The sequence below is a fragment of the Ruditapes philippinarum genome, unplaced genomic scaffold (assembly GCF_026571515.1).
Source record: "Ruditapes philippinarum isolate M1 unplaced genomic scaffold, ASM2657151v2 ctg3819_1_1_1_1, whole genome shotgun sequence".
NCBI classification, from domain to species: domain Eukaryota; kingdom Metazoa; phylum Mollusca; class Bivalvia; order Venerida; family Veneridae; genus Ruditapes; species Ruditapes philippinarum.
This window is the reverse complement of record NW_026865187.1, coordinates 20174-35485: the sequence shown is the minus strand read 5'-3', so window position 1 is coordinate 35485 and position 15312 is coordinate 20174. Positions and strand designations below refer to the sequence as shown.

The 15312-nt window shown below is 31.2% G+C and overlaps 1 protein-coding gene across 1 annotated transcript; it reads right to left on the bottom strand.

Moving 5' to 3' along the window:
• Positions 1-10277: 10277 nt before the first annotated feature.
• On the bottom strand, positions 10278-13792 carry LOC132728141 (microfibril-associated glycoprotein 4-like). Its single transcript, XM_060713767.1, has 2 exons — positions 13385-13792; positions 10278-13199 (listed from the first exon to the last, which is right to left on the bottom strand). The coding sequence occupies exons 1-2, from the start codon at positions 13406-13408 to the stop codon at positions 12522-12524; spliced, it is 702 nt and encodes a 233-aa protein (XP_060569750.1). The 5' UTR covers positions 13409-13792; the 3' UTR covers positions 10278-12521.
• Between the last annotated feature and the right edge of the window lie 1520 nt (positions 13793-15312).

Genomic DNA, 15312 nt, shown 5'->3' with positions numbered 1-15312 from the left:
CAGTGAAACATATTTCCGTTTTTTTCACTGGTGTCTTTTCGGGCTACATTTTTTCTAAACTCAGTCAAATTACAAAATTAAAGGGAAAGTCTTTCAAATTTTAGAGTGAAACAAAAGAAAAAAATAAATGATAAACAAAAAAGTGAAGTTTATTTTCTATAAATACAGGATTGATTTTCATATTGTGGCATGAAAATGCTGATATTTCGCTCGTTGCGAAATATCTATTTTTATACTACAAGAACTTAAACATGGCCTATTTATTCCGCTTTTAGCTCCTTTTTTTGATTCATCTCCTTTTTGTGCGAATCTTTAAAAAAGTATTTTTATTCGTTATTTATTTTTAGTACGATACATGTGTAATCTATTGTTCAAGATATGTAGGTTAATTGCTAAAAATAAAACAACACAAATAAATAAATAAGCAAAACACGATGGCATGAAGTTTGTCAGGCAATAAATAGCATTATCCTTCACATCAAATTGTCTTGGTATAGTCTGATATCTTGTTGATTTCTTCTATAAGTCTGTTTCTTCACATAAATGATCCTTTATCTGAAAAAAAGTATTGAAACAACATTAACTTGTTTTATTATAACTTGGTATTACCTTCATCATTATCATTTGTTTTAGTGATCACAAGAAAAGAAGCGTGAAATTTAATAAATAAGAAAATAACTCTCATAAGATGATTTCATAACTTCTATCTTTCATTCATGTAATATATGAAGATAGTATATGACATATTTTCTTCACATTTTCCCTGTCTTAAAGTATTTTTTATTTATCTTTTCTGCACTATAATGAATCGATTATAAGAACAAATTTCACAACACGCTGTTATAGCGTAATATATTATTAAAGCACAGCAGTAAGGAAATAGCCCCGCCTATTTTGATTTTTTCTAGCCGATAAACCAGTATTACTTTACAGCTGAGATAAAAAGAGTGGACTCATGCCACAGGCGGTCACTGCGAAATCATTCATTTTTAATCGGCAACCTGAAGTTCATGATCTCGTTTACATGTCTCTGCAAATTGTATCATTTCACCATGGCATATAAAAATACGAGTCCCGGCGTATTGATTTATTATTTTCTTCAAATGTTTCATCATAGATACAAACAAAAACGCATTTAGATAAATTTTATTTTAAATAATTATGTTAATAATATCGTTATTATTATTTCATTTGTTATAATGTTTTCATTCGTATGTTTTTATTTTTGTATTTAGGGGTATAATATCGATTTTTTACAATTTGCACATATAAAGAAAATGTTTCTAAATCATGTTCAATTTTTAAACAAATAATACCGATTTTTGCTCATTTTTTTAATTTCTTCCTCCAAAAGAAAGTACAATGCTTTTTCTTTATTGGTCTCAATATAATCGATAATCGACAGAGAAGTGATATACAAATGTACATGTATATGGAACAGTATATTATTTATTAACCGCGACGCTTTAAGATGTTCACATTATATTCTTAATCTTATTACAAAAATTTATACAAAATATAAACACCGCACTACAAAGTAAAGATAAATATTATTTCACCTTAACTGAAAAATTGAAATAAATACCTTGGATTCGCATCTGATAATCACATAATCTTTCGCTAATTTAAAGTGCAATCCTTTTGATTAATATTAAATGATAAAACCCTACCACATTCAAACAAATTTTATATACTGTACTTCTGTACACCATTTTTTAATGGCGGGGAGATAGCGTTAAAGCCCGTTAAATTCGTTCCAGATAGTAAATGCTTTATTAGCTCACGAGACAATTACCGCGCTGAATGTAGCAATTCCATCTGTCCACTAACATAAGAATAGTTAATGATAGTGTAAGGAAAGGAATAATGGGTATTTAACAAGAACTTATTGCAAAGATTATATATTTATGTGTATATGTCTTGATTAAATTTTACGGAACTCTGTTTTTTTCTGTTTTTTAAAAAAAAAAATTTATTTAGTAAACATACAAAACAAGTCCCTATTAGATAAATAGCATTTTTTCTAGATTTCTAAAAAATTATAGTTTCTTATAAATAATCTGTTAAGTAAGACCAGTGTTTGTTAAGATTAACTGATACTTGAACAATATTTTGATAATAATCGAAACTTAATCTTTATTCAGGTTGTTTATAGTGCAATTATATATTCATAAGTAAATCATGCTAGACTGTAAGGTCATTTATAAGCGGGTGATAAGAACTGCCAAGATTGTAATCAACTGGAAACATTTGAGCACCCGTTTTTATTGCAACATGCAGTTCCCCGCAATGATATGGAGGCATCAATCTTCAAATTAAACGTTACGGCTATAGACAGAAAGATGCAAATTGACCCTCCGCGAGAAATAGCTAAAGAAAATACATGTATGTACCGCCGTTTTTACATTCATAGCTTTAATCAAATATACAAATATACTAGTAACCTTAACCATGAAACAGAGCAACCCGTTTAACTGTCCGCATGTATAACTATTTGACGAATAAGATCAAACAATATACAGTACATAGTAGAGTGAAACAAACAACGTGTTGCGCATTACAAAAAATACGAGTGGTACAAACTAATTACGTTCTATCGTATTAAAAAGGAACACATTTTTATTGCTAAGAGGCTGTTCAATATGCTTAGACTTAACAAACAAGCAGAATTCATTTACCGTCGCTAACCCTAATAAGAACCATAAACTACTTAACCAAGAAATACGCTTCAATATATACTGTTCAAAACTTTCAAAGCTTATTTTCAAATTCATGTTCTAGATACCCCGGAAGCGCATTAATAACAGGTATGTAATACGATGACATGTAATGTTCATCGGGCTGCAGTTTGGCCCAAACCGAATAGAAAACTAAAATGTGATTCAGTACATAACTATTAGCATACTACAATAAACTATATCTATTTAACTTCGTTATAATAAAAGAAATTTATCAATCATCTTTACCCAAGTTAGATACATTAACGATTGCCGCATGTAATTTGACATAAACGTATCGTCGGCCACGCTGCAGAATATCAAGGGTACCCAAAAGTTTTATTGCGAGGCTTATGGTTTTTGTATTTTCTGATCGCAAGATCAGTAAATGCATAGCTAACATCCACGGTCTAACACAACAATTTCCTAACAACGCAAAGTAGTTCTCACTCAAAACTGCTTAAAAACCAGCAATTTAAAAGACAGAATAATTTTTAATGTAGGCATTTAACGAATCACAGTGCATTGAAAGTTCAGATAAGACAATAGAAATATGAGGTTACAATCACAAATTTCGCGGATGAATATCATTTTACTCAATGAAAATGCTATTTTTAGCCATTTCGATTACTGAATATTCCAGGTTTACAAATAAATCTGACTGCCGAGCAGTGGAATATATACATGTCGGACTGTTTTGGTGATACGATTTTCGCTTAATTATTTTTATCAGTGTTAAACAGGTTTATCGTGAACAAAATATCTCGAAATTGATAAGGATTACAAACACGAAATGGAAATTCTCAATTTAGAATTACAATGTATTTGTTTTTATTCAGGCTACATATTACGTATTACTTCACCGTGGTGCAGGGGTATCGCGCTCGTATCGTGCTTGTTTGGGTGTGAGAGGCCTAAGGTTCAAATTATAGTCGAGGCAACTTTTTTAAGTGTCTTTTTAAAGGAAGTAGCCACGATATGCAAGGATAAAGTGTGTCATAAAAAATGATTTTTGATGCACCTCTAGTCATGCAAAATTCCATATGTATCAGTCTCAAACTGTTATAGAAAAAAATCTTAACGCAGTCGCTGCGTAAGATGAATTATAGTATATAAAAATAAACCTATATAGGAAAATACATACAGATAATCAGTATGATTTAGATTGCAAAGATCAGAAAATACCACAGAGCTTGCAGCCCTTTGATTATGAATATGAATCCTGTCAGCAAGAACTCACATATATAGGTTTGTATGTATAAAGATGACATTAGGCTTCCCGAGATAAATCTAATACACTAATATCTACATATTTGTATTTAGTATAAAAATGATAGAATGTTCTTGAGGATAATGTTAATTATATTTGAAGCATTGTTGCTAGATTTTCTATTAAAAATATTACCACTTGAATTTAATTTCGACTCCATTATTCGTCACCATATGTGAAATCAATCTGTGCTTGCTTCATCGGAATGCGAATATACGTAAAAGCGAAAAGGCGTGCATACAAAAGGTAAAAATACAACAATGGGCAAAAGCGAAATAACCATAATGCAAAAAAGCGAAAACACACGAATGCGAAAACGCAAAATGCAACATCGCTAAAACCCCTAAATACGCAAGATTCAAGTGCAAAGAGCCGACATATTTTACGTATCGTATTGTCGCCCTTCTTCTGTTGTATTTTCGTTTTTCCGCCATGAAAATCCAAAAAGGCAAAAACACGGAGAGATGACAAAGTCAACTTTGTCGTCCGTTTGTGTTTTCCTATTTTTGCATAAGGTAGGCCAAACAAGCGAGAACACGACATACATAATCGCGCGGCGTGCAAGACTCAATAAAAATGGTTGGGCACGAGCCTTGCATATATGTTTACATTACGTCACATGAGTTATACAAACATGGAGTAACAGGGAATAAAACAATATCTAGTGAAATATTTTCATAAAAATTTTGATTAAATTATGTTGCTTCCAAGAATTTGAAAGAGTAACGGAATGTTTTACAAAAACAGATCTGAATGAATTTTCCCGGATAAAATGTGTTTTAAGAATTGACTGAACCGTTTAGAAATAATTGTGTGCATTTTCCATACGCTTTAATGATATGTATAGAGGATATTCAAGTACTTTTTATATAAGAACAGGACTTCTTTTCATAGAGAGGTATGAAAAGAAATATTTCATGAGTGGCAGTAGCCAAGAGTTAAATATGACTTTTTTCATATTTTCATACCACAAGAAGAAGATTAAACCTGTATTTATAAAAATAAACTTGAATGTTCTATTTATTATATACATGTGTCTTTTTTTAACCCTTTACCACATAAATACGCGAAACAACCCCTCCCCCTTTTTTTAGGCCTCAAATAGTGAAAAAATGTCCTATTTTGGCCCCAAATATAAGTTTTCGTTTGAGAAATGTTGCTAAAAAAATTGAGCACTTTTTCGGCGCCGTCCCCCATCCAAAAGATACATCAGGGGGTTGCCAGAAGGGGGATGTGCCCCCTTCTGTTAGGGGGGGGGGGGTTGAAGGGGGCGCAGTCCCCCTCATCGCCAAATAAATTTTGGACTTGTGAGAGGCTAAAAATGACCCCAGGTCGATTATAATGTAACGTTTAACCACGCTGAAAAGCTTTTGACTCTATTTCAATCCCTTGAGCAGTTACAGCACTTTGAAATAAATTTTGATGGAAAAAATCGAGGCAAAATAGCGATTTTTGGCAATTTTGAGATGTCCCCTCGTTGCCATGGTAACAGGAAATTTAAGACTGAGCATGTCGTTACAAAGGCAATGGTCCAGTCAACATTTGTGCCAAGTTTGATTAGTATTGAAGCATTTTTCATAGTTTCATAGCAGTTTGAACTTGTAACAGGAGGCTTTTCAGTGAAAACGGCCATTTTTCACAATATGCTCATGGGGGAAAGGGTTAAGACATATATATTTGAAACACATTAATAAAGAAACATATTCCATACAAAAAGATATTTTGGATTTTTTATTTTCAAACATCAAGAAATTATAACTACAGGAAGACATTATTCTTATTTTAAATATATGATTAAAAGGAAAATTGAACTAGTTAAACATCATTTGAAATGTTTTTAAGTTATTGAAATCGTAGAATGAAATAGTACCATTGTAGCCAGCGGCTCCCAAAATATAATTCTATTTTATCCGTTCACTTGATTTATTATTTGACCATTACTCATCAAATATCCTCAATATAATAAATTAGTTCATGACAGTAAAAAACAACATTTATAGAATTTATCGTATATTATTTTCACTTTGTATGCAATCACATATTTTTGTGATAATTGCAATTACCAAAAAATAAATGTCATTCATCTTTATCACTAGTTGATCGTTCCGTTCCGTGTATTTTGCTGTAAAGATCGAGCTTGAATACAAACGTTAATAAAAGTTATTTCTTTCTTAAAGCTGCTCCAGTTTTCGTCTTTGTGAATGCTACGGTCTTCTTATAGTTGGAACTGTAATGTTTGGATTCAGTCTGTTGCTTGTAGTAAAATACGGAACGAATCGAAGAACAGAATCTTCTGCAAATATGAGCATAATAACTTTATTGTAAGGATGTAAATACACATTCTCATTCAAATAATCTGAATTTATCAATTTAAAGAGAAAGGAATTATGCTTATTGAGTGTCTTTTGATTATTTCGATTTACTTATTATGTTTGCTTTATTTCATTTATTAAAACTTGTTTTTTGTATTTAAGGATTCTTTTATTCTGACTTCATATCATTATTGTTTCATTAACAAAGACGAAGGAAGAGTGAAAAGAAAAGCTCTTAAGCAATTTTATAGCTACTAAACTCTTCTTATCTTTGTAGCGAGTATTAAATTTTTTATTGAACAAGTTGTGTCTTAAACTATGTGGAAAATGTTCCTGTTCCTAATTATCTTCTGATATTTCAGAATTAAAATTACACCTTGTCATGACTGAGTTTTCTGTGTTAGGGGAGGGGGTGATGCGTTGACGTTTGCCGTCAATGAACCATCTTATTATAATAATCAAACCAAGTCTCCACTATTTTCAATTTTGCTGTTCTTGGCGTTTTTTAAGGATTCTGTTTTTCTTTTCTTTGTTTTCTCTGTTTTCAGTTATTTTAGTTATAACAGCAATGATCGTGTTTGCAAACAATACTACAGATTCTGGTCTGACATATGGGTCAGCATTTTATCTACATTTACCTTCCTCGGTTAGCTCTTTTGTTGCTGCATATACTGTCTTCAGAGCAAAGAAGAGCCATGTGTCACACGGATATAGTCCAATAAGTTTTGAATCTGCAAGAACAAACGTTTGATCAATTATACCCTTATGAACATTTGAGATATGAGGTTACTTGTATTGTATTACAGACATCATATAAATGTCAATGTATCAAAGTGTATCATACTTATCTTGTACACAATGCGCGTGTAGTCATAGCACTATTTGAATGCCGACGTTGCATGGATTTTATTCAGCAGAAAACAATATTATATCCTATGTATGTTTGTATTATTTTATAGCGTTAACTGAATCAGAATAAGCAACAATAAAGCAATAACTTAAAGAGATATAACATAAAGTCCAAATGCTATTTTGTTGTGAATATTGTTAATATTTCAGAACAGTTTTATAAGTTCCTCATGTATGGGTACGTTTTATTAACTTATTGTAAAATATTTTATATTCTTATATACCACAGTCACTGGTTTTGAACCTTGAAAAGAATATTCATGCAGCAAGCTTACGAAACTTCGATTCCGATTGCCGTTTGTTCGTGAGATTACACACGGAGTCAAACGCTTCACATTGATCTCTTGCAATTGGCAGATTGTAATCACTGCTTTCATAGATCTCACATGATGGTGACATATATGCCGTAACTTCTAAAATCTAATGTCATTTTTATTTTTTATTTTTAACGTTTCGTAACGTTTCGTACCTACGCTCGTTATAGTTTATATGATAAATATTATCAAAAACATACAAAATGATGAAAAATAAATTTTAAAGTTAAATATATACAGTAACAAATATTTTTAAAATCTATATGGTGGCAGAGATTGCTACACCAATTAGCGGAAGTAACTGCTATGGTCCGTGGCAACCGATAGTTTTCTACACAAGTAAAGCTAAAAAGTCGCAAACTGATCATAACAGGACCGCTGTGACTTAAATCCAAACAACACAAGAGTTTCAAAACAATAAGCAAAAGTAAATTCAATGGCAATTAAAATCATTACTGTACTGCAATGGAACAAGCTAGAATATAATAGCTTTTGAACTTTATAAAAATTTTAAATTGTTTAGTATGAAAGTTAAAAATTAAACTGCCATCATTAGACTTGTTCATAGAAAACGAAAGTTTCAAAATTTCCAGCACAAGGCTTTTCGACCTCATTTCAATTAACAGCCAGAAGTAATATATAATAATAGAAAGATGGAAACTTGAATAATTCAAATGATAAAACCTTGAGATATGTTATAATAGTGTAGCTTATAACGTTATTATAAAAAAAAGATTTATGTTCTATTATAAAAAATCAATTCAAATTTCAAAGAATTGGAAAAAAGTGGTCTTATTTTTAGTTTGTGTGATAAAAATAAAGTCATTTATTTTGATGAACAGTAGTTATCTAGGGTATTATATTGTATTCATAGACTAGCAAATGTACCATAAGCATGATTGTTAATGATGTTTCTGATTATATTTTGTTCATTATAACTAGCTTGTTTGATTCAAATCAACCTAATTCCGTTTGATAACTTGCAGTTGTAAAAAAAGAGAACTTCCGGAAGGTTATTCAAGACGGCAAAGTTGAAAGCATATTTTGTAGAAAGAGCCTGCTTAAAGTCGTTTTGGAAGCAAGATGGTATATATATATCAATGAATGTATCAAGAATAAAGAAGGGTCTATAAAATGTGGTTTGATCTGTTCCTTTTTAAGCCAGGTATGAACCAAAATAGTGCATCTAAATAATAACAAGGAAAAATGGAGAAGCAACTGAAATTGGATTTTAAATTTGAATTATAACCCTGCTATATTGCAAATTCAATTGAAAACAAATTGTTTGCATCAATAAGCATTTGTTTTCTAAAACAATCGTTATTACGTCGCAATAGTAATTGCATAAATATTTTATCAGGATTGTATTGTATCTTCCCTTCCCCGAAATTTACGAACTATCATTTGTTATAATATTAAACAATTCACTTATTTAGAACAAGTCATGAATAAATTGTACACAATAACAATAGAAAATGGCAACGATTAAGTAACGTTGAATGCAAACCTGTTTGTAATGTATAATAGACCTTTCATGCGATATAAAATTTATTTGCATACATTTTATGTACACTTGGGAACTTGTTGGTAAAATGAAATTGGTTTGAATAACCACATTAACGCATTGATTATATAAGTCGGTTTTCTGTTCCTTATCAAAGATTTAAGACTGCCAGAACAATTCATTAACGCTACATTAAGTGATAATAGAAACTTTATCCGTGGCAGTCGATTCAAATTTATGTACGGTCAACAAAATAAAAGGTTTATAGAATATCTGATACATTTTTCTTTGTTTTTAATTCAAACAAATCGTTTGAATCATGAATCATTTATGTTATATGGTACAATTTTAATTTTTATATTGATTGCATTTTATTTTCATGAAGATTTCAGTGCATTAAGTCATTCTCAATTAACAATGTACCTGATCAGACATTTATACAGTATTAACTTTATCAAACATGTTATGAGAAATAAGTATATATTTAATAACAGACCTTTCATACGATGGAAAATATCTTCAAACCATTTTTATTTAGCAAACAAAACCCATTATGAACATGCCCACGATACACTTAATTTAGAAGGGGAATCCCTCCTTTATCAAAATTTCAGGACATCCTGATCAATGGAATGTTTACGTCGTATCTATTTGTTTTAAGAAATCGTTTGTTGTGAAAGAGTGATGGGATTGAAATATATAGCCACAATGTATAGTGAAATAAGGGAAAAGGCGAATTCCGAACTTCACACACCTTCAATCATTTTATACATATATTATTCTTAACATAATGAACAATCACTATGCTTTCTGGAATTATGCTTTTTATTATGTGTCTGATTTACAAAGAGAATAATTATATAAAAGGAGTTACACACACATCTTGCACACGGAGAAAGAAATTAACAAAACAAAAAATTAAAAACAAAGAAATTCAATGATCACAAAATTTAAATTGAAATACGTAAATACACATTATAATAATCAATATAAGATAACTGATATTGATCGACTTAACAATATTTTAATTTCAAAGTTAAATTCAATCTGGTCGACATTCATGGTTAGAACTACCAAAATATAATATATTCACAAGAAAGGATACATATTAACGGGAGCTTCCACCGAATCAAAAATTGGGCGTTATTTTTAATAACAGAAACTGAAGTCATACAAAATATCATTAAAAAGGGTCGATAGGACTTGTGTGAAGAGGAAAGAGGCTGGATGCAGAGGGGGGGGGGGGGGGGGTTCATAATTGGCAAAATTAGAGGAAGGAGATATTTACCGTCGGCGACAAAACAAGATATATATAAATAAGGGAAGAGAACCTTTCACAGACGCAGCCCTAAATAACGTTTAGAAACATTTGGTCACCAAACAGAAATGGAACACAGACAATAGCGCAAAAGGCGGAGAGGGGAAGTGATATTGCTAAGTAATTAACACAAATATAATCAAATAAGGACCAATTTATAAATTTATAAGACCATTTACGGACCCTAGTATGCACATTACTAATTTTTGTCAATTTATAATTTAAAGTTGCTTTTAAGCCTTTTGAAAAACAACTTTTTATATAAGTTAATAAAATCCAGATTATGTTTTCAATAATCTGCTTAATTAATTATGTTCTAAGTACATTTCCTGTAAACAACTATTCGGTAAGTACCTCTGGTGATATTATGAATCTTTTCGAAACAGCAATGAAATCAAATGCGTAGACATATACAATACATCTTACTTTTAAACAAAACATTTAGAGTGGCGACATTGCCGAGTGGTAACGCACGCGTCGGACTAGTAATCAGAGGATGTTTGGCCATTCGGGTTCAAACCTGATCAGAGACAAGCCTTTGTTTCAGTGAGCAAGAAACTAAACACTTATTAGAACTGGTTGCTTCAAGGAAACAATCGACAGTGTTTCAATAAGCTAAGAGCTTCCAACACAATCAAACTAAAATACAATTTGTATAAACTAAACAAAACAATGACTTTAATATATGTTGTAATATTGGATACATTCACATGAATGAATTACTAGCAAACATTGACAGAAGATTTTCGTTTACTTATCGTCTTAAATCAAAACTTTGCTAAATCGTTTAAAGCAAATTAAATCTCGCAATATGACATGACATGTTATAAAATACTTGACGTTGTTTATAATACAAGTGCATTAAAAACATATTAAAAAACGTTTTTTACCTTTACATATTTTCATTTGGTGAAATAACAATTGTTTGACAATGAAAGAAAGGAGAAAAGAAAAAGATGAAAAAAGGGTAAACACTGTACCACAGTTTTGATTCGGTGCATACAGGTTCGGAGACAATTACATTTTCACATATAAATATCTTTTAAATTATAGATATATAAATGTACAATCATACCGCCTTGTTTATGTAAATCATTATGATGTATTTCATTTCACGAGGAGACAACATGATTAACATTATTTTCATCAGACCATTTTGAGAACATTAAAAAAGCACATACATCATATGCTCAGCCTAATAGCATTATTTTGTTTCAAACATTTTTGAAGTTGTTCTTTAACTGATTAACAGTCTATGTTATCACTTCAGTTTTCCTTTAATCCTTTATTGAAATGAAGTTATAGTCAATTGTTCGATATACTTCCTTAAATGTCGCTGATTCTGTTTTACAGCTTACCACAGAGACTTTTAATACCCCAATAAGCAGTTTCTATTTCATTTCATATGCGGCCAAAGTTGTTCCAGGTACTGATTTATAACAAACTATCTAAACAAACTACTCACAACATTTAAGCTGGTTTTCAAGTTAGCGTAAAAATAAAAACAGCAGTGATACTTTCCATTGAAGAGGGCTGGTCATTTCAAATAATCATTCTGATAAACAGTGCTTTTTAATTTTTAGGGATTAAATATAAAATTACATATTATACTGGTCATTTTAAGGCAGTAATTTACTTAGAATTTTCGTACGTATCCTGGTTGAACTTACATAATTTCTTTCCACTGAAACAATTTAACAAATGTAAAAAATCGAGAATGATTACATGTTCACAATTGAGCTACATTTTTGATAATACATGTATTACTGTATTAAAGCTGCTTGCCTCAAGTTGAGCCAAGAACATCAATATTGAGAAAAATGTTCTAAAATTTTAAGAAAGGTAAAACATTCAAGATCCAAGTGATATTTTACATACTATATGCGGTTTAAGCCTGCTTTTAAAGTATTTTATCACCATATTCCTTTTGAGATACCAACGGAGTAAGGGCTGTTTTTGCATATATATTGACCACTTTTTGGTATTTTTCCTGGTTTGTTAGTGCCGATTGCAAGATATAAATTGCTTATTTTGTTCATCTTACAATATTTTACTTTTAAATACATTTCCAAAAGGTTCATGAAAATTAACATAAATTAGGAGGCGTGATACTTTAAATATACTCATATATAATGCAGTCGGTTCGGGGTTACATTTTATTTCTCACAGAACTGTTCTTAATTTCTTTTCACCTTCATATCGACAGTGCGAATAGAATAAAAGTGACCCCAACACGTTTTCCAGTTTATACCATCAGCATACGTAGAGTGATTCCCCGATAAGTATAGTCCATTCAAATTGCTTTGATGACAATATTTATACCACCATGCTCCTTTGTATATTTGAGCACAGTTGTTGTACCAAACGTCGTTATCCCTATCTTTAGTCGAGAACATATTTCCATCATGTGCACTGAGACTATCACCGCAGTTTCCGGAGAAACCATTTACATGCAATCTAAAATTTGAATCTTCGTCGTCAACCCTGAACATGTGATACTGCGCATAAGCATGGGTAAGTGACACAAGTGTAGTTGACACGTCTTCAAATGCTTCCATTTCAATTCTCAAAGAACTGTCTATAGTAGTAAGCCAATGTATATTCTCAAGGCCAATCCAGTACTCTCCTGATATGTTACCGAATCCACAAACATAATCCGTCCATGTTCTGTAGAAGTTTTCTGACCCATCCAGTCGTCGTTGTATAACTGTCCATCCACCATTTTTCATATCGCACCACACATCAGAAGTAATACTTCCAGTTGGTTTAATCACATAAGTACCGTCCTCGCTATAGCCTTGTTGATAAAGCTCCAGACAGTCAAATGGCTCTGGTTGCTTGTGTACTCTTTTTGTCTGTAAACAGATTACAGTAAGACAACTTTGTAATAAATTTCAGAAATATTTTTTTTAGAATCTGTAACAGAAAATGTAAATACAAATAAATGTTAATGAATCTTAAACTTCAAAATATTTGATATTTATTACATCCATTTACAATTATTTAGGACAACAAAAAAAACAACAACAATGATTCTCACTTGAGTATACGTTGTTGTAACCATCTCTGTTCTTTTCCCATGGATAATATTAAAGTCAGTCTGCCCCTCCTCACCAGTGTTATTGTCATGACCGGAACAGCAGAAACATTTTGCATTATTTTCAAAATAGTAAAACGATTGCGATTCTAATTTCTGACAATGAAAACTGCATGAAATCAATGACTTTGCTTGTATTAAAGAAAGTGAAGTGTCATTTTTTGGAAACTGAAAAACTTTCTCTATCTCAAAAAAAAGATGTCGCAAATTTATTTCCTAAACTTTGAGATGTTCCAAAAGAGTTGATAATTACAAAAATAAGCAACATGGCATCAACAGTAAATAATCCGTACATCAAAAAGAAATAAATGCAATTATATTCTAAGTTTCGAAGTAGTCAATGTGAAAGCGTTTGAAAATATATACGACTGCTCCAGTACTCCGGTTGTTAGCAGTCATTTATTGAAAAAAGAAAACATTTAATCAATTATTAAATGAATTACAATCACCTTGCCGCTCTGGTTCCTATTTGAATAGAATATTCACTTAGACGAATGGTAATACATAACCTAGCTATGGCAACAATACTGTGAATGCTTCATAATTATTCTTTAAATATGAATGCAAATTAATTCATGCTTTCAATGTTTTGTTGTTATATGACAGTTAATGTTAGATAAGTTAATGTTAGGTTTTGAAATATCAATAAACATTTCCTCTGGGGATGAAAGTTCTAGTTAAAATTGACAGTTAAATTTAATATTTCAACCGCAGTTTAAGTTTTTGTTTGTTTGTTTGTTTCATTTTACGCCTTTTTCAACAGTATTTCAGTCATATAGGCGGGTAGTTTCCTAACCATCGTTCCTGGAGAGTTACACCAGTACTAGACAACCTTCCTCCGCGCTAAACTACCAAAGCATCTCCTGGGGATCGAACCCACGCCAGAGAGGTAACTGGATTAGAAGTAATCGACTCTAACTTTAAGTTTAAATAAATTTGTATGCTTATACACTGTGATGTTATGTTATAGTAGTATAACTTTACCATAGTCGTAAGAAAACTACAAAAACATTTGCACAAGAAAATAAATTTGAATATTGATCACACAACGGGCAAAGTGAGTCCATGCCTTGTGATTTAACGATTTTATTAATTGAGTTAACAAGTGTGTCTTTAATATCATATACAGAATTTGTGCATGCAAAATGTTAAATAATAATCTTATATGAATTTATGTGCTAGAAATAAAGTATTATGCGTATGTATGGGGTAAACAAGTAAAATTGAAGTCACTAGCAAAGTAACATTATAACATTAAAACAAACACTTCGTAATATTTTGCTTTCAACAAGAGAAATCAGTGGTCGCATGTGTCGCCTGAAGATACTAGTTGCCAATCAAGCAGTTGTATTAAGTGGTAGCTAGAAGTTACTTTCCTATATATATTGCAGCTACTTTTTTCCTCTCTACAGCTACGCTGTAGTACGAGAAACAATAACCATTACAGACAGAAGCTCTTTTCTTATTCAAGGGCCATAACTCACCAAAAAATGTCAACAAATGGAAGTGTGAGATAAAGAGGTCATTAAACACGTTGAAAGCGATGATGTTGGACATATAGCTGCCAAACTTATTTCAGACTTGGCTAGCGCCTCAGCCAATACAATGTTGATAGCTGTTTACTCGTCTAATATAATTGAGAAATAACCTGATATCATTTTATAACAAGTGATTATATACATTCACTTGGCACTTTCTTCTAGATAGATATGATTTTATATACAAACGTCGCTACATGCTTAATATTTTGTAATGCACCTATAAGCCTTCGTCTATAATTAAACTAAGTTCAAAGCAAAACTTCACTTTAAAATACCTAATATGTCGATGGAAATTATACTGAAATCACTTGAGAGAAAGCGAAGAATGCA

Excerpts from the sequence above, each read along its gene's own strand:
- LOC132728141 (XM_060713767.1), bottom strand. The coding sequence starts at position 13,408 with ATGGTTACAACAACGTATACTCAA. Across the intron at positions 13,200-13,384 it reads TTACAACAACGTATACTCAA|ACAAAAAGAGTACACAAGCA; the intron begins GTGAGAATCATT and ends ATCTGTTTACAG.